Source organism: Rana temporaria, chromosome 2, assembly GCF_905171775.1.
Source record: "Rana temporaria chromosome 2, aRanTem1.1, whole genome shotgun sequence".
NCBI classification, from domain to species: Eukaryota; Metazoa; Chordata; class Amphibia; order Anura; family Ranidae; genus Rana; species Rana temporaria.
Window position 1 is genome coordinate 365,255,397 of NC_053490.1, and position 23,512 is coordinate 365,278,908.

Below are 23,512 nucleotides of genomic sequence, written 5' to 3' on the forward strand. Positions count from 1 at the left end.
GTGTTGCATGACAGCGCAATTGATATTCAAAGTGCGACAGCGCTGAAAGCTGAAAATCGGCCTGGGCAGCTAAGGGGGTGAAAGAACCTGGTATTGAAGTGGTTAAAGGGAAGATGTAGTATATTTAGCACATTCTCATTATTGTTAATATTGCAGTTGTTGTCCTAAATACTTTTTGTTTTGTATTTTTGTTTTTAAATTTAAAGATTTGTGGATCAGCCACAACTGCATGCTTTGTATTCCATTACAATCATTAAGGTCCCTGCTTAATTGCTGAGATGAGATATTATTATGAGGCCTCGTACACACGACCGAGGAACTCGTCGTAAATGAAACATCGTTTTCCTCGACTAGTTCCTTCTTAGGCTTGTCGAGAATCTTGACAAGCTTTCTTTGCGTACACACTGTCAAGACAAAATCTTGTCGTTCTCAAACGCGGTGACGTACAGCGGCACTATAAAGGGGAAGTTTGATTCCACTGGCTCCACCCTTGAGGCTGCTTTTGCTAATCTCATGTTACTGTGTGTAAAAGTTTGGTGAGAGACGATTCGCGCTTTTCCGTCTGTTACAGCGTGACGAATGTGCTATCTCCATTACAAACCCTACTTTTACTGAAGGTGCGCTCCCATCTCATACTTTATTCTGAGCATGCATGGGTTTCTAAGCATACGCACGAACGTGTTTCTCGTCGTAAACCAGCCCGACGAGAAACACGACAAGGAAATTGAGACCCCCGGCGAGGAAAAAGAGAACTTGTTCTCTTCTTTTTTTTTTGTCGAGTTCCACGACAGTTTTCTCGATGAAAAACATACACACGACTGTTTTGCTCTGCAAAAAAGCTCTTCCACCAAGTTTCTTGATGGATTCTGTCAAGGAAAATGGTCGTGTGAACGAGGCCTTAGAAGTTCATTTTTTCAGTGGGTCGGCTGTTGGTCCTATGAGAAGGAACAGGAAGCCATAACTGTTGTGTAAACTAAAAATACAATGAGCAAATATGGCTGCCCCTTTGTACAATTACAAACCATACTTTGAAACCAATATTTTATAAATGTATACTTTAAATGATTTTATATAAGATTCCTTTCAAGCCGATTTCCTTAATTTAGGTTTGAACTTTATTATATGTAATCTTAGGATTGAGGCTTGTATGATTTATGTTAGTTTTATTTATCTATTTATGTATTTGTTTATTTATTATCTATTTAATTGACACAAAATTTACTTATCCTTGTTTTGTTTTAAAGTTTACATTTTGAGGTGCCTCCCAACTCGCACCTTCTTTACGGACATGGTGAATGTCGATGGCCTGGCTGTGAAGCTTTGTGTGATGACATGGGACAGTTTATAAAGTTAGTACCTGCTATGTATTTGCGCTGTCCAATGTTTACAGAATATAAGAATAATATATGTATTATTAAAAATGGTTAAGTGGAGGGTGTGTGTGTGTGTTTTGGTCCTCTCTGGGATAACTGGAAAACCATGACAGTTGTCAGTAAGCCTACCTCAAAAATGTAGAGCTTTCTAATAAATTAGATTAACAAAATACACTTCACCTCTTCACCTTTAGTAGCCATGGGAAAAGTTGAGACTTTCCTTTGGCCTGCCTTAGAACCTCAGGCCTTGTACACACGGGCAAGAATCTCATCAGGAAAAAAACATAGTTTTTCCCGACGAGATTCCTGGCAAGAATCTCTTGCCGCCCGAGTGTACACACTGACCTTTCAAAAGAACCGCGGTTCTCTTGAAAGGCAAGAACGCAGTGACATCATCACGTAGGACGAGCATGCACTCGTCATATTCGATGCCGTCGCCGCCATCTTGCTTCACCCTACCTATGCCGTGGAAGCTACCGCGCATGTGTCAAAGTCATTTCGAGCATGCATGGGTTTCCATGGCGATAGGTAAGTATACACACTCTCGGGTGCCTCGTCGGGAAACAGGCTAACAAGAATCTCGACCATAAAATAGAGCGCAGGTTCTCTATTTTTCTCGTTGAGATTCTGGCCAGATTTCCCGACGAGAAACCTGAAAGCCTCGTACACACGAACGGTTTTCTCAGCAAGAAAGCTCTGCCAGCAGTTTTCTTGCTGGCTTTTGCCGAGAAAACAGGTCGTGTGTACGAGGCCTGAAAGTGTTTTTAAAATATAAATAAGGGGTAAGAATTTTTTTTAGCAAGTGAATGAAATGCTTGTTGACCTGTTTGATCTGAAAATAAAAAAATTGATCATGTAACCATGACTGCCCCTATAGAAACAATAGAGAAATAAATGTAAGCACCAAGGGGCAGGAAGTGTGCAATTTGCAAGATTACAAGGGAAAAGGAAAAAATGAAACTACTGCAGCCACCATATCGAAAGGCTGATAAGCTGCCATATATTTATTTTTTATTTTTGAGGTTAGATACAGTGTACTTTAAAGCTGCAACTGTTGACTCGATGTACTCATTCTTGTGCTCCCTTCTTCGGTTACTTGCAAACAGCATTACAAAGCTTATTACTAGTTTAGAGCGTGTTTCTCCATGAAGATGAAGGGAACACTTCAGTCGATTGGAAGGGCAAATCCATAGCTTCATGTTATTTTGCATGCATAGGTTTGCATCAGTTACATATTCAAAGCTGTACATTGCAAATCTGTAGGTTGAATGTGACACAGAACATTGCATTTTGGGGGGGAAATAAATGTGTTATTCTTGTCTTGTGTAGTCTTTCTAGAAAATATTATTGAATTTTCTAATTTCAAACAATATTATTAAAACATAAATGTATTCATTTTCTTTATACTTTTGTCCTCAAATGGAATGACTAGACTATTTTTAAATGGTTCAGCAGTTAAAATTAAAACTGATGCTACATTCTTTATTTACAAAATTGATGTAGTTTGGATACACATGCACAGAAGATAATCTCTCAATATACTGAACCCTTCCACATATATCCATACATTCATTCATTGACCATCAAACTTCACAACAAGCTAGACCTGGGCCCTCAAACACCCAGATTAAAGCTTAACATGGACAAGAGGCAGGGAAAGTTCTGCCAGTCTGCTTAAATTTACATTTTCTTTCCACCATAGGCGCACAGTCAGTTGTTGAAGACTTGCATAATGCATAGCATAGCATATGTGCTGTAGGCATTTACCAGGTGTGATCCTTACTAAATTAAAATAAATGTAGTGGAAATCCACTCTGTCAAGTTGCCTAAACACAAATGAGTTACAGAAGTACTCTTGGCTGGGCAATGTTCATCATTATCATAAATCAAAGTGGCAAAAGCATCCAGTTTACCAAACTGTCTGTATCAACGCTGTATCCTGGCCTAGGCCAACAAGGCCCAGGCCTAGGGCAGCATGGAAACAGTCCCTGCCGGCTTTTATGGGGTGGACTGGGCCGACAGGCAAATTAGCTGCTTCTAATTTTGACTGTCCTATCATCCTGGACCACAAACCTTCCTTACTGTGCTATATGTTTTCTGCTGCACCATTGGCATGGTTATATCTTCTTAGCCCTCTCCATAAAATTATCAGAAATTTGTGCTTAAAGTAGAACTATAGGCAACACTTTGTTTTTCATTTTGGATAGAGTATGAAAGGTTATAGCCCCTGTCAGGTTATTTTTTACCATCTCTGTCCCATTGCATAAATTTCCCTTCACTTCCTGCCCCATAGCCAAACAGGAAGTGAGAGTAAATCTATGAATCTATGCAAATTAAGGGAATCCATTGCCCCCCCCCCCCCCCGGCCCTCAGAACTAGTGTCACCTTTTTTAAACAGAAAGGGGTGTGGCCTTGACAGGAAGGAGTGGTCATATTTAAATTAGGGGGTGCATGAGTTTAGTCAGGCCTAGGGTAGCACAAAACCTAAATACACCACTGATATTTTACACTTATGTTATCTGTAGAACGGTCCCTTCAGGACTAGAAATAGCAGCTATCATAACTTATCCTTTGAAGTTCAATGCCAGTATCAAAAATTCACCACTGTGAGGAGGAAGGTACAGGACAGTAACTACATTTTCTCAAGCTCTGGTGTTGCAACATACATCAGACATTCTTTTCAGCAACCCAGAATAGGAAGTCTTGACTATACCTTTAACCTGATTCAAGCAAGGATGGCTAATATGAAAAGAAAAATGCTGTTATGTTCTGTAACTGTTTGTGTGTCAATACCGTATTTTTGCTTCAGAGGTAGATTTAACCGCTTGCCAACCGTCTCACGCCGATATACGTAGGCAGAATGGCACTTCTGCGCAAACTGCTGTACCTGTGCATCAGTCCGTAAAAGCAGGATAGCGGGCGCGTGCCCCGACTCATGATCTTGACAAGGAGAGGCAGAACAGGGAAATGCCTATTTAAACAAGGGACAAGACAGGGATCTCCTGTTCCCTGTCATCGGGAATAGTGATCTGTCATGTCAGTGGTAGCTGAGGAAACACACTTAACCCCTTGATCGCCCCCTAGTGTTTAAACCCTTCCTTTCAGGGACATTTATACAGTAATCAGTGGCTATTTTTAGCTCTGCTCGCTGTATAAATGTCAATGGTTCCAAAATAGTGTTAAAAGTGTCCCATCTGTCTGACGTAATGTCGCAGTCCCAATAAAAATCGCAGATCGCCGCCATTACTAATAAAAAAAATTGAAAGAGGGGGGGTTTTCCTCGCGCTAGGAGAATGAATATAAATGAATTTCAAATGGATAAGTGAATAAATAAATAGTGAGTAATTCCAGCAGCAACGCTAAACATGTGATATACACGCAAAAAGTAAAAAGAAAAAAGATGAGTTGCGCTAGGAGTCGCAACTTAATGCGAAAATAATATAAATAAATAAATGCATAAATGAATAAATGAATAAAGTGCTAGTGCAAAAAATAGCAAAAAAAATTATAATAAAAATTCCATAAATCCATCCCCTATTTTGTAGACGCTATAACTTCTGCGCAAACCAATCAATATACACTTATTGCAAGTTTTTTTTTTTTACCAAAAATATGTGGAAGAATACATATATATTTATCATTTATATATTTTTGGGGGATATTTATTATAGCAAAAAGTAAAAAATATAGCCTTTTTTTCAAAATTGTCTGTCTTTTTTTGTTCATAGCGCAAAAAATGAATCAAATAGCACCAAAAGAAAGCTCTATTTGTGGAAAAAAATGACGAATTTTGCTTACAGCGTTGTTAGACCGCGCAACTGTCAGTTAAAGCGAAGCAGTGCTGTATCGCAAAAAATGCTAATGGATAAAATCTTCCGGGGCCGAAGTAGTTAAAGATACTAAAATTTTTTTTTTTTATTTATTAAAAATAAAACAAACATGTTATACTTACCTGCTCTGTGCAGTAGTTTCTTGCACAGAGCAGCCCTGATTCTCCTCTTCTCAGGTGCCTCTTCAGCATTCCTGGCCTCTCCCTCCTGCCAAGTGCCAGCTCACTGACTTTGACAGCAGCGGGAGCCAATGGTGCTTCACTGCTGTCTCAGCCAATGAGGAGGGGGAGTTCTGGACAGCCGAGTCTCTCGTGCAATATCGCTGGATCAAGAGGGAGCTCAGGTAAGTATTAGGAGGCTGCTGCACACAGAATTTTTTTTTATCTTAATGCATTAAGTTAAAAAAAAACGTCTGCCTTTACAACTACTTTAACCTCACTGGCGGTATTCCCGAGTGTGGCTCAGGGTGAATTTTCCATACCAAAAGCGGTAACTACGAGCGAAGTTACTTACCTTCTCCCCAGGATCCTGCAATGTCCCCCCGCTGTGTGTGCGAGCTGTGTCCTCTGCTCGATTCATCACAGTGCCGGGCTCTGTCCCTGTGCGTTGCTTGGCCAAATTCAAACAGTTAAAAACACTTAACACATACAGTACACTTTGATCTTACAGATTACATTACTGTATCAAATAATTTCACCTACCTTTTGTCCCTGCATGTAGTTTTTTATATTATATATACTGTTCTTTCTGCCTGGAAACTTAAAGTGGAGGTTCACCCTATAAAACATTTCTAACACTACATCCAGCCCAGTTCTGCATATAAAATGACACTGACTTTTTTTTTTTTTTTTTGCCGTAGATAGCTCTAAGCCTTAGAATTCACCGCGGCTTCCGGGTAGGGAATCCCGCGGGAGTGGGCATTCCTATTGACATGCCAATTGATTGACATGCTAAACGACGGCGCACACATCGCGTCACGAGTTCCCGAAGGAAGCTCGGGTCGGCTAGGCTCTATTCGGCACCACTGCGCAGGCGCCGAATAGAGCCGAGCCGACCCGAGCTTCCTTCGGGAAGTCGTGACGCGATGTGTGCGCCGTCGTTTAGCATGTCAATCAATTGGCATGTCAATAGGAACGCCCACTCCCGCGGGATTCCCTACCCGGAAACCGCGGTGAATTCTAAGGATTAACACTATCTATGGCAAAAAAAAAAAAAAAAGGTCAGTGTCATTTTATATGCAGAACTGGGCTGGATGTAGTGTTAGAATTTTTTTATAGGGTAAACCTCCACTTTAAGATTGTTCATAGCAACCAAAAAGTGTCCCTCTACGTCAAAAGCAGTTTTAGACCAGCTAAAAAACAGCGATAATAAATTAGAATTGAGCGATAGTGATTCATAGGGCAATTCGTCATCAAACACTGAAAGTAATGACAGCTACAATTCTGCAAGTGAGCAAATTTCAGTGTTTTTGATTTGATTACATTATTGAATACATTTTATTATTATTATTTGTTATAATTATTTATAGTTCTTTATTATATTATAATTTATGATTTAGTGTTTCAAACTTTATCATACCTGGAATGTCTACTAGACTCTTGTTGGACAGATTTAAGTGTGTTATGCCTAGGAATTACAGGCCTAACATATCCACTTAAGCCCCGGACCAATATGCTGCCTAAAGACCCAAGGGGTTTTTACAGTTCGGGACTGCGTTGATTTAACAGACAATTGCGCGGTCGTGCGACCTGGCTCCCAAACAAAATTGGCATCCTTTTTTCCCCACAAATAGAGCTTTCTTTTGGTGGTATTTGATCACCTCTGCGGTTTTTATTTTTTGCGCTATAAACAAAAATAGAGCGACAATTTTGAAAAAAATGCACTATTTTTTACTTTTTGCTATAATAAATATCCCCCAAAAACATATATAAACATTTTTTTTCCTCAATTTAGACCGATACGTATTCTTCTACCTATTTTTGGTAAAAAAAAATCACAATCGTTTATCGGTTGGTTTGCGCAAAATTTATAGTGTTTACAAAATAGGGGATAGTTTTATTGCATTTTTTTTTTTTTACTACTAATGGCGGCGATCAGCGATTTTTTTCGTGACTGCGACATTATGGTGGACACTTCGGACAATTTTGACACATTTTTGGGACCATTGTAATTTTCACAGCAAAAAAAGCATTTAAATTGCATTCTTTATTGTGAAAATGACAGTTGCAGTTTGGGAGTTAAACACAGGGGGCGCTGTAACATTTAGTGTTCACTTTGTGTGTGTTTACAACTGTAGGGGGGTGTGGCTGTAGGACTGACATCATCGATCGAGTCTCCCTAATAAAAGAGATCACTCGATCGATGCGCCGCCATAGTGAAGCACGGGGAAGCCGTGTTTACATACGGCTCTCCCCGTTCTTCAGCTCCGGGGAGCGATCGCGACGGGGCGGCTATAAACGAATAGCCGTGCCGTCGTCCCGGATCGCTCCCCGAGGCTTAAGGACCGCCGCATGTACCTGGGGGGGGGGTCCCGATCGGACCCCCGACCCACGTCAAGCAGAGGACGTATAGGTACGTGCATGTGCCTGTCCGTGCCATTCTGCTGACGTATATTTACATGAGGCGGTCCTTAAGTGGATATAAAATGCCAAAATTTCCATGCAAAACAATGTACCGCTTTCAGCATTAAAAATCTGACATAATCATACCGCCAGGGAGGTTAAGGCATAAATAAATTATTTTCTCTGTTCTACATATTGCACATTTGATTGCCTTTCTGTGTACATATGAAATTGAGGTATCATGCACTTTGCTTTTTCTGCATGTTTTTGACAGCTGCGTGTTTTTATTTAGAGACACTGGGGTTGATTTACAAAAGGCAAAAGGTAGTTGCAAGGTATTTTTTTTCTGTCATAAAAGTAAACACTGATGGAAGTCAGCAAAGCTTCACCTCATTCATGAAGCTAAAGAAAATGCCATAGTTTACTATAGGCCTCACATTTTCTTTAAAGGTTTTTGCACTATTAGTCTGCCATTTTTGATCAGTGGCCACCCCGCGGGTTCATTTGACTGTCATCAAGTATAAGAAGAATCTAAAATGTGTATTGATGTGACTGGCTAACTGCTGGCAATGTTAGGTACAGTGATGTTTGTTATAAGTGGAACCACTGTTTAACAGTATTTACTCCTTTATATATGTGTGAACTATGCAGACATCTGAATACAGAACACGCATTGGATGACCGCAGCACAGCACAGTGTCGGGTGCAGATGCAGGTGGTTCAGCAACTGGAAATACAGGTGAACAATTAATACCTTGTGATATAAATCTGCATGTTCATATCCTGTGATTATCCATGGACTGTGTGAACCTGCAAAGATGGCACCATTGCTATCACTTTAATCTATAGACAGAATTGAATTCATACATTTTTATATTGCTAGATGTCCCTAGCTTGTCTTCTACAATCGGATTAAGAACAGGTTTAGAGGCACGCCTGGTGTAGAAGTAAGTTACAACTGAGGTTGTTTTTTAAGTTTGAGGTCAAACTGAGTCACAACAATCTGAAAGCACCAAAAAGGCTCTCGCCCGAAGCTGATCCCTGGTTTTAGATATGCACACACTTAACCTCCCTGGCGGTATTCCTGAGTGTGGCTCAGGGTTAAATTTCATTATCATTAGCGGTAACCCGAGCCACACTCGAGATTGCATTGCAGAATCCTGGTACGGCATACTTCCCTTTTCAACAGGATCCTGCGATGTCGTCCCCCCCCCCCCCCCCCCGCCGCTGTGTTTCCTTCAAGCGTTGCGATGCATGGGGTGGAGCCAGGCAGCAGATTCAAAAAGTAAAACAAACATAACACATACAGTACAGTGTAATCTTACAGATTTCTTTACTGTATCAAATAATTTCACCTCCCGTTTGTCCCTAGTGCTTTGTCCAGTGCCCTGCATGCACTTTTATATTATATATAATGTTCTTTCTGCCTGGAAACTTGAAAATGTCCATGGCAACCAAAAAGTGTCCCTTTACGTCAAAAGTGGTTTTAGACCAGCTAGAAAACAGCAATACTAAATTAGAACACTTTGAGCGATAGTGATTGGTGGGAAAATGAATTGTATTATTATTATAATATTATTTGTTATAATTATTTATTATATTATAATTTATGATTTCATGTTTCAAACTTTATCATACCCGGGATGTCTATTAGACTCTTGTTTGGACAGGTTTAAGTGTGTTATTACTAAGAATTACAGGCCTACCATATAAAATGCCAAATTCTATGCAAAACATAATAATCATACCGCCAGGGAGGCTACTGGATTCTGCAATCTGAGAATTAGGGATAACTGAAATTCACCAATTTTCCTATAAGTTTTACCTATACAGGTGCATCTTAAAAAAATAGATTATCATCAAAAGGTTAATTTATTTCAGTACTTAATATGAAAAAGTGAACTCATATATTATATAGATTCATTACACACAGAGTGACATATTTCAAACATTTCCTTATTGTAATTTGGATGATTATGGCTTACAGATAGTGAAAACCCAAAATTCAGTAACTCAGAAAATTTGAATATTACATAAAACCAATAAAAGAAAAAAGATTCTTAATACACATGTTGACTTGCTGAAAAGTATGTCCATGTACAGTATAGTATGCACTCAATACTTGGTCAGGGCTCTTTTTGCATGAATTACTGCATCAGTGCAATGTAGCATGGAGGCGATCAGCCTGTGGCACTGCTGAGGTGTTATGGAAGGCCAGGTTTTTTTTTATAGAGGCCTTCAGCTTGTATCTGTGTGTATTGAATCTATATAATATGAGTTTCACTTTTTGAACTGAATTACTGAAATAAATTAACTTTTTGATGATATTCTATTTTTTAAGATGCACCTGTAGGTAAAATGCATTGGCATTAAGAAAAAAAGGTGAAATTATGTGAGGTTTAAAGCAGAGGTCCGCCCATCGCTTCAAAAATTAAAAGAGGGCAGCTACACATACTGCAGCTGCTGGTTTTTAATAATAGGACACTTACCTGTCCTGGAGTCCAGCGATGTCGGCACCGCAGCTGAAGTTTCCATCGGCTGTCGGTTGCATGCCGCCGCCATTGCGGGTTAGGGAACCCGGCAACGTAGCCTTACGGCTTCTCGCAGAGAACCCTACAGCAAATGCACGAGGCTCCGCTCTTCTGTCCTACTGTCCCATCGACAGGGGAGAAGGAGGGAGCCAAGTGGTCAGCCAAGCAAAATAACGTCAATATCCGCGGCTGTGGTTTCCGGAAGTGGGCACAGAAATTTCCACTTTTGGGTGGAACTCTGCCTTAAGGTTGACTTATCAAACAACAATAAAATACACCAAAAAAGGAGCGAAATAACAAACAAACTCAATTTCTCAATAAAACAAACGGTATACAAATAATAATAATAATAATAATAATAATATAGATAAAATACACTTAGAAGCTATTGAAGGTACCTTAAAACCTCAGTTTACCTTCTCATTCATAATCTAATTTTTTTTAATGTAGTCTTTTCATTAGAATATGAATGAGAAGGTGGTCCTAAATTCACATCATAGTACTCAATGAATGGATTTTTATTATTTTTCATTAAACATTGAATGAGTTGGCAGCAGGGAATGGTCCAAACAGAAGGTGGAGAAAATGGCTCTATGTTTACAACAACAATCATTCCCTGGAACTCATAAAGAGTCATAGATATCCTTTAGGCCTTTTGCACACTGGGCATCAAAAATGCAGCTTTTAAGGGTAATTGGCTTTTTTTCTGCCTCTAAACGCCCCTCTGTTTACAGTAATTTAGGGGCAGGAGAGTTAAGAGGCAGAACAAAAAAAATTCACTTGTGTGTTCAGGAGAGGAGCAAAAAAAGTGCCCAACACATCTAAACGCGTGTAAACGTGTTTTAACGCTAGTCATGTTCAGCGCTTGAGCAGTCATTCATTTCAATGGCAAGAATAAATTAATATTCTGGCAAATTAAATAAATATACACCATAATGACTAAAACGCCTGATCGAATTGACAACTTACAAACACAACTTAACTTATTAAATTCCTACTAAAGTCTAAAATCCTAAATAGTATCAAGTTAAAGGACAAGTACAGCAAAAGCTTGTTTTGCTGTACTTCTCCTGTGGATCACATGAGTGCAGTTCATTCTGCACAACTGTGATCTGTTATAAGCAGACAGCTGTCGGCTGACAACACAGAGCCGGTCTAGGCTCACGAAAGATCACAACCATATGGAGGGGGAGAGCAGACAACAGTGACTGACAGACACGGCAGTGTTTGATTGCTCAGTTCTCAGCCTTGGAGTCGGTGCAGTGTCATATTCTGCTCCCTATCGCAGAATGCTGCGGAAGTCACGTGGCGGCCAACTGCGCATGCGCAATGCGTTCCAACGGCAAATGTGATGCGTTCCAGGGGATTTACGACACTACCCTTCAGTGAACCCATCACAATTCGTCACGGAAGTGACGAGAGGAGCCATACACAGAGTGGGGGGGCGGGAGAGAAAGAGACATACAGATGTAATGAGAACCATACACAGAGCGGGGGGGGGGAGGGGCGGGAGAGAAAGAGACATACAGATGTAATGAGAACCATACTGTATCTGCATGTCTCTTGATCTCTCCCCCCCCGCTCCGTGTATCCCCGGTGGGGGACAAATGCAGCATCCAACTAGGTGAGTATGATTCTGAAATAACATCAATTCCCAATTTTATTTTGAATTTATGCATTTTTGCAAAATGGTGAAAATCGAAAGAACTTTAAAACTGTAAATACACAAATTATGCTAAAAATTGGGAGGTTGGCCTTGCACCTACAGTGAGGGAAAAAAGCATTTGATCCCCTGCTGATTTTGTAAGTTTGCCCACTGGCAAAGGAATGATCAGTCTATCATTTAATGGTATGTTTATATTAACAGTGAGAGACAGAATAACAACAAAAATATCCCCCCCCCCCCCCCCAAAAAAAACACATTTTAAAAAGTTATAAATTGTTTTGCATTTTAATTTCCTATCAATTAGAAAGATTTCTGACTCCCAGCTTGTTACCTGTATAAAAGACACCTGTCCACAGAAGCAATCAGTCAATCAGATTCCAATCTCTCCAACATGGCCAAGACCAAAGAGCTGTGTAAGGATGTCAGGGACAAGAGTGTGACAACAGTTGGTGCGATTATTCACAAATTAAAGAAACACAAAATATCTTAATCTCCCTCGGTCTGGGGCTCCATGCAAGATCTCACCTTGTGGAGTTTCAATGATCATGAGAAAGGTGAAAAATCAGCCCAGAACTACACGGTAGAATCTTGTCAATGATCTCAAGGCAACTGGGACCATAGTCACCAAGAAAACAATAGATAACACACTACACTGTGAAGGACTGAAATCCTACAGCACCCGCAAGGTCCTCCTGCTCAAGAGAGCACATGTGAAGGCCCGTCTAAAGTTTTCTAATGAACATCTGAATGATTCAGAGGAGAAATGGGTAAAAGTGTTGTGGTCAGATGAGACCAAAATCGAGCTCTTTGGCTACAAATCAACGTGCCATGTTTGGAGCAGGAGGAATGCTGCTTATGACCCCAAGAACACCATCCACACCGTCAAACATGGAGGTGGAAACATTATGCTATGGGGGTATTTTTCTGCTAAGGGGACAGGACAACTTTACCACATTAAAGGGACGATGGACGGGACCATGTACCATCAAATCTTGGGTGAGAACCCTCTTCCCTCAGCCAGGGCATTGAAAATGGGTCATGGATGGCTGAAGAAGAAGCACATTAAGGTCCTGGAGTGGCCTAGCCAGTCTCCAGTCCTTAATACCATAGAAAATATGTGCCGGGAGCTGAAGGTTTGAGTTACCAAACGTCAGCCTTGAAACTTTAATGACTTGGCGGGGATATGCAAAGAGGATTGGGACAAAATTGCTCCAGAGATGTGTGCAAACCTGATGGCCAACTATAAGAAACGCCTGACCTCTGTGATTGCCAGCACGTGTTTTGCCACCAAGTACTGTTTTGCAAAGTGGTCAAATACTTATTTCACTCATTAAAATGCAAATCAAATTATAACTTTATTCTGGATAATTTGTTGTTATTCTGTCTCTCAGGCCCCGTACACACGTCCGAGAAACTCGACGGGCAAAACACACCGTTTTGCTCGTCGAGTTCCTTGTGAAGCCCCCGAGCATCTCGGCGAACCAAGTTTCCTCATTGACTAATGAGGAAATAGAGAACATGTTCTCTATTTGGCTCGACGAGTTCCTCGTCGGTTTCCTCGGCCAAAAGTGTACACACGACCAGGTTTCTCGGCAGAATACGGCTCCGATCGAGTTTCTGGCTGAATTCTGCCAAGAAACTCGGTCGTGTGTACGGGGCCTCACTGTTAAAATAAACCTACCAAATTAAATTCTAGACCGATCATTTCTTTATCGGTAGGCAAACGTACAAAATCAGCAGGGGATCAAATACCTTTTTCCCTTACTGTAAGTGCTATGGTAATGCCTGCACTGCGCACGTGTGCACTGCACTGGTTTGCATAGTGTTAAAATGATGCAGACAAACAATTTAATGCACCACAGTGCATTGCAATGCATGCAAATGTGTCACAATGTTAGGTGCAATAGCATTGAGTGAATGTAATTTTGAAAAAGGGGAAAAAAAAGGACAGTAAATAATGATACACTACAGAACTTGGGCACAGTGCACACCAGGCCCATTATGTTTGTGGTACACATGTATGTTGTGTTCTGTTTGAGTAGTTTGTGTGTGGGGGGTGTTTTTGGGCCCATTCAAACATCTGCAAAGGGCTGTACAGCATCAAAAAACAAGTGCACTTCTGCGCCTGGGCTGTCACAGAATTTCCTGTACAGCCACAGGCAGCAGCTGTTACACGATGTATGAGTGTCCCAGTTTGCATCTAAAACATATGGCTACATGCGTACAGCCATGGCATCAGACTGGCATTGATTTTTACAGGATGCTTTCAGTGGCTGTAAGCAAACACCAGTGACTCTTACATGTAGAAATATGTTCTAAATGTGAATGTGACTTTATTTCAGTTTTCTTTTTTTCTCACTTTAAAAAAAAAAAAATTCTTACAGTCCTGTTGGGGAAGAGGGCCTTTCCAAGATGAGGGAGGGTCTAAACAGACTCTTGATCTTTCAGTTTTAAGATCGAGAAAGAGATTAAAGTGGACCTTCAGTCATCTCTTCATCTTTCCATCTATTAAATCTTCTGCCCTTGTTATTTTAACTTTGGATAGTAAAATATTTTTTTTCTGCCAGTAAATACCTTATACAGCCCTCTTCCTGTTTCTTGTCTGGTCGTTAGCCTAGGCTTATGACATCATGCACAGCTCTCTTGAGAGTTTTCTGGGAAGAGAGGGGATGAGTCATAGGAGGGCCAATGAGAGCTGCAGAGCTGGACTTTTGATAATCTTTTATGTTGTAATGACCGTACAAGTCTGTAATATAATCTGCTGCCAGAAATCACAGATGGTTAACTTTAATAATCAAGCCTCTGTGTGTCTGTGTAAATCCAGGAAGCTTCAGCTGCCCACAGTTAAAATAGATGCAGCTAGGACTTAGGGGAGGGAGATTTCTGAAGCATATTTGGCAAGTACAGAATCACAGTATATATAAAATAAAATGTAAAGTGGTTGGGGGGAAGCTCCAGAATGGCAAATATGTTTTTATTACAAATTATGTGAGCAGACTGCAGTTTCTCTTTAAGAGCACAGATTTCTTAATCTCTTTATCCTCTGCAGCTGCACTCAATGAATGAACAGGAAGTGATCTGTAGCGAGGCTTCCTGTTCATTCTCAAACTGGAAGACATAGTAAATAATGATTACTGTGCTTCAATTATAAATGGAGGGATCAGTACTGATATTAAAGTGTCAGTAGGCATGAGAGACCACCCTTTCTCCCCATCCCCCACTGTCTATCATGTCACATTGATCTTGTGTGCCAACTGGCAGGCAGTAGGGAGGGAGAGGAGTAAAAGCATTGAGTTATGGGGAAAGCCCCAAGGGGATGGGGATCAGAGAGGAGGGGATAAGCAGCAGGGGTAACACATGGACTAGTGGGGGGGGGGGGTCAAATTTTTAATAAATGGCTATGGTTAGCGGCTTCTCAACCACTGATATCAGCTGTTCTATAAATCAGCAGCACTTGGGGGGACCATTCTATTATACACTCATGTTCAATGTAGCAACCTTGGGGGAACTCTCTTGATGCAATGTATTCTTACCTGGCCAGCTGGCAGCAGTTCTGTTGTGCCTTATGCCTTATGTCACTGCCATCAAAAGGTAGTCTGATATCTTTAGGCTGGTAGCTAGCTTTTTATTTCCAGTTGCAGTGCCATAAAGCTAAATTAAATGGTACCCCAAAATGTTGTTGAAAGCAAAAATTTGCTAAATCAAGTTTGGCAAAATGTTCTTATTAGTCTTTATGTTCTGAAACTGTACTCATCCCTTAAATTACAGCTATCAGATAGTGTGTATTTTATTATGTGTAGAAATCTGGAGAATGTGAGACCAATTTTGTGTATAAAATCAAGAATAACCAGGTTGTAGAATTTATTATTTTTCTTGGAATTCTTATCTATCTCTATGCATTAATAACTGTATCAGGCTAACAAAAGATTTATGTTCTAGCTGTCAAAAGAAAGTGAACGGCTTCAAGCCATGATGACACATTTACATATGAGACCGTCCGAACCAAAACCCTTCAGTCAACCAGTAAGTCATCAAAGACCCTTTCTTCTCAAAATTGCCTTTGTGGATGCTCATAACTTTCCTTTGACACCTTTTCATTATCTCTCAGCTTAACCTGGTTTCCAGTGCATCCCTCAACAAAATGTCCCCAGACATGTACCCAGATGGCTTGCCACAACCCCCAACATCAGCAACAGCACCCATCACTCCAGTGAGAGCTGGCACATCTGTGATTAGTTCTTCAAGCCTATCTAGCATTGGTCCTGTGCGGAGGAGGATAGTGGACAAATTCTGTACACCAATTTCTTCAGGTGAACACTATGTCCTTATTTTTAGTTGACTCTTTAGTCACAGTTAAATATTGTTAAAGTAATACTGCAGTTTGCTAACATCTACAGTTACTTAAAGTATAAAGGCAAAACTTTTTTTTTTAGTTTTGGATAGAGGGGAGAGGGATCAGAACCCCTATCCATTTTTAATAGTCTTTGCCCCATTAATGAGATTCACCCTCTCTATTTGTCCTTTTATTCTGTTATAAAAAATGACAGTAAAAGAAAATGTTGAATTCTGGGTGTCCCCAGAAAAATAATAGAGGGGAAATCTTCCAGTAGAGACACTAGCTCTGATGACCTGAGGGTCCAAGAGATTTCTCCCACTTCCTGTTTTGGTTATGGGACAAAGAGGACAAAAATAAATCTTACAGGGGTTATAAGCCTCCCGTACCCTATCCGAAATGGGGGAAAAAAAAGTTTTGCCTATAGTTCTACTTTAAAGAGAAGCTCCAAGTTAAGCTTTTGTTTTGGGTAAAATGGGGAAGAGTGAGCGCTTCTGTCAAATTATTATTTTTTGTCTATATTTCCATTAGAGGGACATCCTCGCATAAATTTTCATTATGAGAAAGGAAAGACTGCCTTTGATAGTTGTCAGTGGAGAAGCTTCCCCTTATGGGAGATTTTTTTGTTGCAGTGGCAACATCAAATACCTCTAAAAGTGTTTTTTGTTTTTTAACGTGTAGAGAAGTAACATTTCTGGAAATTTTAAAGCAATGGGGAAATAAAAAATTCCCCTGTTTTTTTTCCAGAAAAAAAATTAAATTTACATTTTTTTATTTATTTTTTAAATGTAGTCTTTTATAAATTGAAAGCCATTTTGTTACACTGGGAATGTGAAATGCAGTGTATATAAAAGTATGCTTAAAATAAAAGTACAGCTTACTCAGTAAATAAACTAAACTTGTTTTTTAAATTTTTATTTTTTATTACAAATGGAATAACAAGGACTGTATATGTTAAGAACATTTCAACTATACATGAGAACAGGTAACCACTCCCTTTCTCTGGTATTAATGTGAAAGCTTCCTACCAATATGCATTTTCACTTATTGACAATGCTGATCCAGAAACATATATTCCTCCTACAAAAGCTTGATGAATGTTCTGATTTTCAGGTGTCATTTATCTATAAATGAAGGCATTGTGTATTTTTGTGAGGCAGTGGTTTGAAACACTTCCTTACTTGAAGATGCTGCTAATGAAGAAAAACTTTGTATTGATCCAAAAGCAACAGAAATGGTGTTTCTGGAATGAGAACACTAGTGGGGAAAAGCTACTTGCACTATTCCATAAAGTTTTTTATTTTATTTTATTTTTTCATGTTGTTAGGGCACCTCTGCCATGCAAGGATGTGTTTTGTCATCCTTGTAGCATATGGAAAAGAGTATTTCTTCTCACAATATTTTCAAATTGCAGATTTGCTCTCAGCAGAAATTGCACTCTGGAAATGTTTCCAAACTCTAGATGTTGGTCTCACCATTTTACTGAGAGGAGAAAAGGAGAAAACAATGTACTGACCAGACTATAGGGAAACATTATACTATGAAGGTGGAGAACATTAACAAGCATCATTTAAAGGTTAACAATAATAAACTAAACAGTCAAACAAATGTAATCTCTTAACAGTCAATTAAGGCCTGAGAGGACAGGAACTATCATCTACTGTATTCTAACAATCACCCAACTGTAGGAGTTACAAGATGGAGTTCACAAGCTAAGTAAAGTGGAGCCTTTCCCCTGCAGTGCCCCCTAGTGGCAGAAATGCATATTTCTCTTGTTTGAGAACTGCATTGAGAAGCACAGTATTACTCAAATTGTAAAATTGTATTCCAGGATTTGCTTGTCTTCAGCTGAGAGAACTACATAAAGTCTCATAATACTTTCATTAACCACTTAAGCCCCAGACCTTTAGGCAGCTAAATGCCCAGGCCAGGTTTTGCGATTCGGCACTGTGTCGCTTTAACAGACAATTGCGCGGTCGTGTGACGTGGCTCCCAAACAAAATTGGCGTCCTTTTTTCCCCACAAATAGAGCTTTCTTTTGGTGGTATTTGATCACCTCTGCGGTTTTTATTTTTTGCGCTATAAACAAAAATAGAGCGACAATTTTGAAAAAAAATCTATATTTTTTACTTTTTGCTATTATAAATATCCCCCAAAAACATATATATTAAAAAAAAATCCTCAGTTTAGGCCGATACGTATTCTTCTACCTATTTTTAGTAAAAAAAATCGCAATAGGCGATAATCGCAAAATAATTTTTTTACTTTTTTTACTACTAATGGCGGCGATCAGCGATTTTTTTCGTGACTGCTGCGGACACTTCGGACAATTTTGACACATTTTTGGGACCATTGTCATTTTCACAGCAAAAAATGCATTTAAATTGCATTGTTTATTGTGAAAATGACAGTTGCAGTTTGGGAGTTAACCACAGGGGGCGCTGTAGGAGTTAGGGTTCACCTAGTGTGTGTTTACAACTGTAGGGGGGTGTGGCTGTAGGACTGACGTCATCGATCGAGTCTCCCTATATAAGGGATCACTCGATCGATGCAGCGCCATAGTGAAGCACGGGGAAGCCGTGTTTACATACGGCTCTCCCCGTTCTTCAGCTCCGGGGAGCGATCGCGACGGAGCGGCTATAAACGAATAGCCGCGCCGTCGTCCCAGATCGCTCCCCGCGGGAATCCGACCGCCGCATGTAGCGGGGGGGGGGTCCCCGATCGGACCCCCGACCCACGTCTAGGCAGGGACGTACCTGTACGCCCATTTGCCTGTACGTGCCATTCTGTGGACGTACATATACATGCGGCGGTTGGGAAGTGGTTAAGGTCTTCATGTTATATAGTTTGAAATATTTAAATACCATGTTATAGATTAAAAAATGGAAAAATAAAACAGTTTTTGTCCCAATTTTTCAGTTTTTTCCAGGCCTTTCCACCTCTATTCTTGTGTGCATAAGGCCTAATTCTAGTCAAATAGATGGTTTAAATTACAGTATAACACTTAACATAGTTTTTGATTCCAGGCCCAACTTGAAACCAAGAGCTAAATAAGCTGGTGAAATACGTATACGATTGCTGTATTACTTGCCAAAGAATTTCTGTCTATTCATTTTTAAAAGTTACACAGCCCTGTCAGACCACACAGCCAGCCTGCAGAGTTCATTTGCCTTTCCTGCAGTTATGTAAAACAATTGCGTATTGTCCCTACCCCCAGCCTGTGAATGGACAGTGGAGGAGAAGCAGTGGTGAGCAAATATCTCTACCACTCTGCTCCTGCAAACATGCTACTTGTTAACACATGAGTACTGCAGTACAACTGGTTTTCTGTTTCTCCCTCTCACAATTTAAGCTATGCTGTACAAAGGATTGCAAGAGGCCAATACCAAGTCAAAATGAGATACTAATTGATTCAAAATATACACCTACACTGATTGTAAACCCATGCAGTTTAAAATAAAAATGAAAGGCAAAAACATTTGTGTATAAATATCTGTAAAAAAATAAATAAACACCTTTTCCCCATTTTTATAAGTGCTCATCTTCCCTCTGTTCCTTCTGTTCTGAGCTGCATAAGAGCTGGGGGAGGAGAAGCAACAACACACTGAGCTTCCCAGTGAAAGGCTATGCAGGGGAGGGTGTCAGGACAAGTCTGATCATTTGAGGAGAGCAGCCTGATTTCAAAGCATAGCGAGAGACCTGACCACAGTGTGCTCTCCTGCTTAGTGTGTTCAGTTTTTAATAGGAAAGCAGAATGACTTACAGGAACACCAGGGATTTCACACAAAAGAAGCAATACAAAGCAAACCGGATACTTTTTTTTTATACAAGTACACGGTACAGTAGTCACATATCAGGAATATAAAATGTTGGGGTAACAAACACTTTAATGACATTTTAAATTAAACTGCTTTAAGGTGTTGTACAATGTTTTAAAAATAGTGCACATTTTGTTTACTTCTTCACAGTTCTTCACAGTTATGGAAAGCATGTTTGCTTTCCACTAAGTGTAAACCATCTCCTCTCACTTGAGAAAAGCTGGGCCCACGTATAAATACTGAAAAAGGAAAATGGTTCTTTTGTCCAAACAACTACAGTCCAGCTATAATTTTTTTTTAGATTGTGAAGTCACTAAGGACACTAAGGACAACTCCTCTACTTTCCTCTCAGTTTTTATAGTATATATATATCTTCTTTATAATGTGCATAAACTAACCACACTTTGGACTTTTGTTTAATAGAGGAATGTTATGGAAAGATGGAGGTTTTCAAAATATAGCAATTTTGTTTGCTGTTTTTCCAATTTGTCAGTTAGCTCCTTGATCCTTTTTATACATGGAGAAACAAGGCTGATTTGATGATGGTTAATATATTGGCTCCCAAAAATGCACACACAAATTGCATACAAACCTTAGTATAACAATTTTTTTAAAAAACAAGCCCCATGGACTGTGATTTGCTTTAAGTAGTTTTCATTATTATGGTAATTGGTATTAAACACATGTTTTTATGGATATCTCAGCTTGGGCACATTGTTGGAATTATACAACATATGGTTCTTATTGTGTATGTCTATGGTCAAACAAGCCATTACATTTATCATGTAATAAACTTTTGTGTTTTTCTCAACAATATTTTATGGCACTTCAAGTCATTGTACAAGTTATATATCACCTGGTATATTAAAACTACCGTATGTGCACAACGTTTTTTGTCTTCTGACATTCTAGACTTTATTAAACATTTGCCATTGTGTCTATGTCATTAATATTGTTATGTTCTTGATTTTCTGTGTTTTGTCTTAGAGCTGGCGCAGAATCACGAATTTTATAAAAATGCTGAAGTCCGTCCGCCGTTTACATATGCCTCACTCATACGACAGGTAAGAGCTTTGAGATAAGAAAGAAATAGAATGGCACATAGCATATATTGGTGTCATATTCAAAATGTCTACCCAAACTCTGATGTTCCCTACAGGCTATTCTAGACACACCAGATAGACAGCTGACTTTAAATGAGATCTACAATTGGTTTACTCGCATGTTTGCCTACTTCCGGAGAAACACAGCCACATGGAAAGTAAGTTGGATCCGTAAATTATACTACTTGAGTGCAGGCTTTTCACACTGTTATCCACTACTGTTAATTTTTTTTGGATGAGAGGCTTGCCTTGTACTGTGAACATAGTCATCATATATGCCTCCAAAGGTTTACTTTGAGTTCTACAATTTTTACAAATTGTATGATGCTGCAAAGTAGCATACAGTATTTGTACATAGGTCTCATGATTTTGTTGGTTAAATTTAAATCATCATAAAAATTAAACTATATTAGGGGAAAGGAAATAGAATCTGTATATGTTGCATTGGCCTATGCATCGTACAGTAGTAGTCAAACAGACAAATCAATGAGACAGCTTTTTTTCAATGTGTAATATAGGCAAGTAAGAAAACCACTAAGGCCCCGTACACACGGTCGTACAAAACCGATGAGAATGGTCCCACGGACTATTTTCATCGGTTCACCGCTGAAGTGGTCTGATGTGTGTACACACCATCAGTTCAAAATCCGATCGGGTCAAAACGCGGTGACGTAAAACACACACCGTGCTGAAAAAAATGAAGTTTAATGCTTCCAAGCATGCGTCGACTTGATTCTGAGCATGCACGGGTTTTGAACTGATGCTTTTCTGTACTAACCATCGGTTTGGTCCGATCGGGCAGCGGTCCATCGGTTCGGTTTTGAAGCATGTTTTAAAATTTTGGACCGAAGGAAAACAGACCGATGGCCTATACACACGGTCGGTTTGGTCCGATGAAACAGAACTTCGGTTCATTCTAATCGGTTTTGTCCGACCGTGTGTACGGGGCCTAAAGCAGCAATGCCGTGTGAGAAAAACCCTCCACCCACCAATTTTCAAAAAGGTTTACTTTACAATAAGGTTAGCTACCGCCAATGTAGTAGACACATTTACAGAGGGGCATAACACCATAAACTGAACATCCTATATGTAAAAACAAAACCCATTCACAAATACAGGGATTACCTTATTCATGATGCAGGTTTCCAGAGGGGACCAAACTTCACCTGTTACAGTGGGCATAGGGTCTGGATGCCATATGAATGGACCACAGTCCTGGACCTCTATAGCATTCTGTAGCCAACTACACTTGCACCACATACCAAGGTGAGCGCCAAATGCAGGATCCACTGCCACAAGCCAACATTATAACCCACTGCTGCTGGGTCCATGTATATTCCCAAGATGTGTATAAGGGTAACCGATTCTGATACTGTTAGTGAGCCCTGAGGCAATAAGCAGTTGAATCTTGATTGAAGTGTCAGATGTAGTGAATGAAAATAAAAAATAATGGTTTAGAAAACTTCATAGGAATATACCCATCACCTAAGGACAGTAGCAAAAAGCGGGTCCAATTGAATGGGTTGGGTTATAGGTTGGTACACTGGAGGCATTCCCAGCTAATTTTGCTGTTGTCCAGTAGGGATGAGCCAAACACCCCCCCCCCCCCCCCGGTTCGGTTCACACCAGAACTTGCGAACAGACAAAAAGTAACGGTGTTCGAATGTTCACACTAAAAGTCTATGGCACACGAACGTGAAAAATCTAATTATATACAAGTTATTGCCATAAAAAGTGGCGCTCAAATTTTCTGCGAACGCCCCATAAAATTTGCTGTTCGGCGAATGGGCGAACAGCTGATTTTCGAGTTGAACTTACGTTCGACTCGAACTAGAAGCTCATCCCTATTGTCCAGTCACCTGAAAGTAGCTACATATAATCCATGGTCTATGATTTCCGTGTCTCTGTCCTTTACTGTACGATTAATTCAGTCCGTTCTTGGTTATAGATTATTTTTATAACAATTTTTTGTATGTCTTTGTCCTTAACAACCATATGTTTCTTTTCATTTTTGATTGCTTGCGTAGGAAAGAAAGAAACCATTTTTTTACTCATTACTTATATTGTATGTTTTAGTGGGTGATTATTATCATAGCTAGTTTTGTCTTTATAAATGACTTATATTTGTGTTGATTTTTAATCTCACGAATAAGTTATTTATTGTCTTTCTCTTTCCTTTCCTTTCCTTTGCTTCTGTTTCTCATTTTCTTTGTATACCCCCTCCTGCCCATCTGTCTCAGCTCTGCTTGCCTGACCCTCAAATGACCTCTCAAATTGCTGTTAATGTTTTAACCTAA

General features: G+C 39.8%; 1 protein-coding gene across 5 annotated transcripts in view; it reads left to right on the forward strand.

Annotated features, from left to right (window-relative positions):
• Positions 1 to 23,512, forward strand: part of FOXP4 (forkhead box P4) — a 124,370-nt gene that overhangs the window by 91,522 nt on the left and 9,336 nt on the right. For 2 of the 5 annotated variants that reach the window (XM_040337660.1, XM_040337661.1), the window contains exons 8-14: positions 1,245 to 1,349; positions 8,401 to 8,503; positions 15,901 to 15,984; positions 16,070 to 16,271; positions 17,238 to 17,279; positions 21,100 to 21,176; positions 21,272 to 21,373. In XM_040337660.1, coding sequence (XP_040193594.1) covers positions 1,245 to 1,349; positions 8,401 to 8,503; positions 15,901 to 15,984; positions 16,070 to 16,271; positions 17,238 to 17,279; positions 21,100 to 21,176; positions 21,272 to 21,373 — 715 coding nt within the window. The remainder of the gene's footprint in view (positions 1 to 1,244; positions 1,350 to 8,400; positions 8,504 to 15,900; positions 15,985 to 16,069; positions 16,272 to 17,237; positions 17,280 to 21,099; positions 21,177 to 21,271; positions 21,374 to 23,512) is intronic. The other 3 variants (XM_040337662.1, XM_040337664.1, XM_040337665.1) reach the window with 3 other exon arrangements.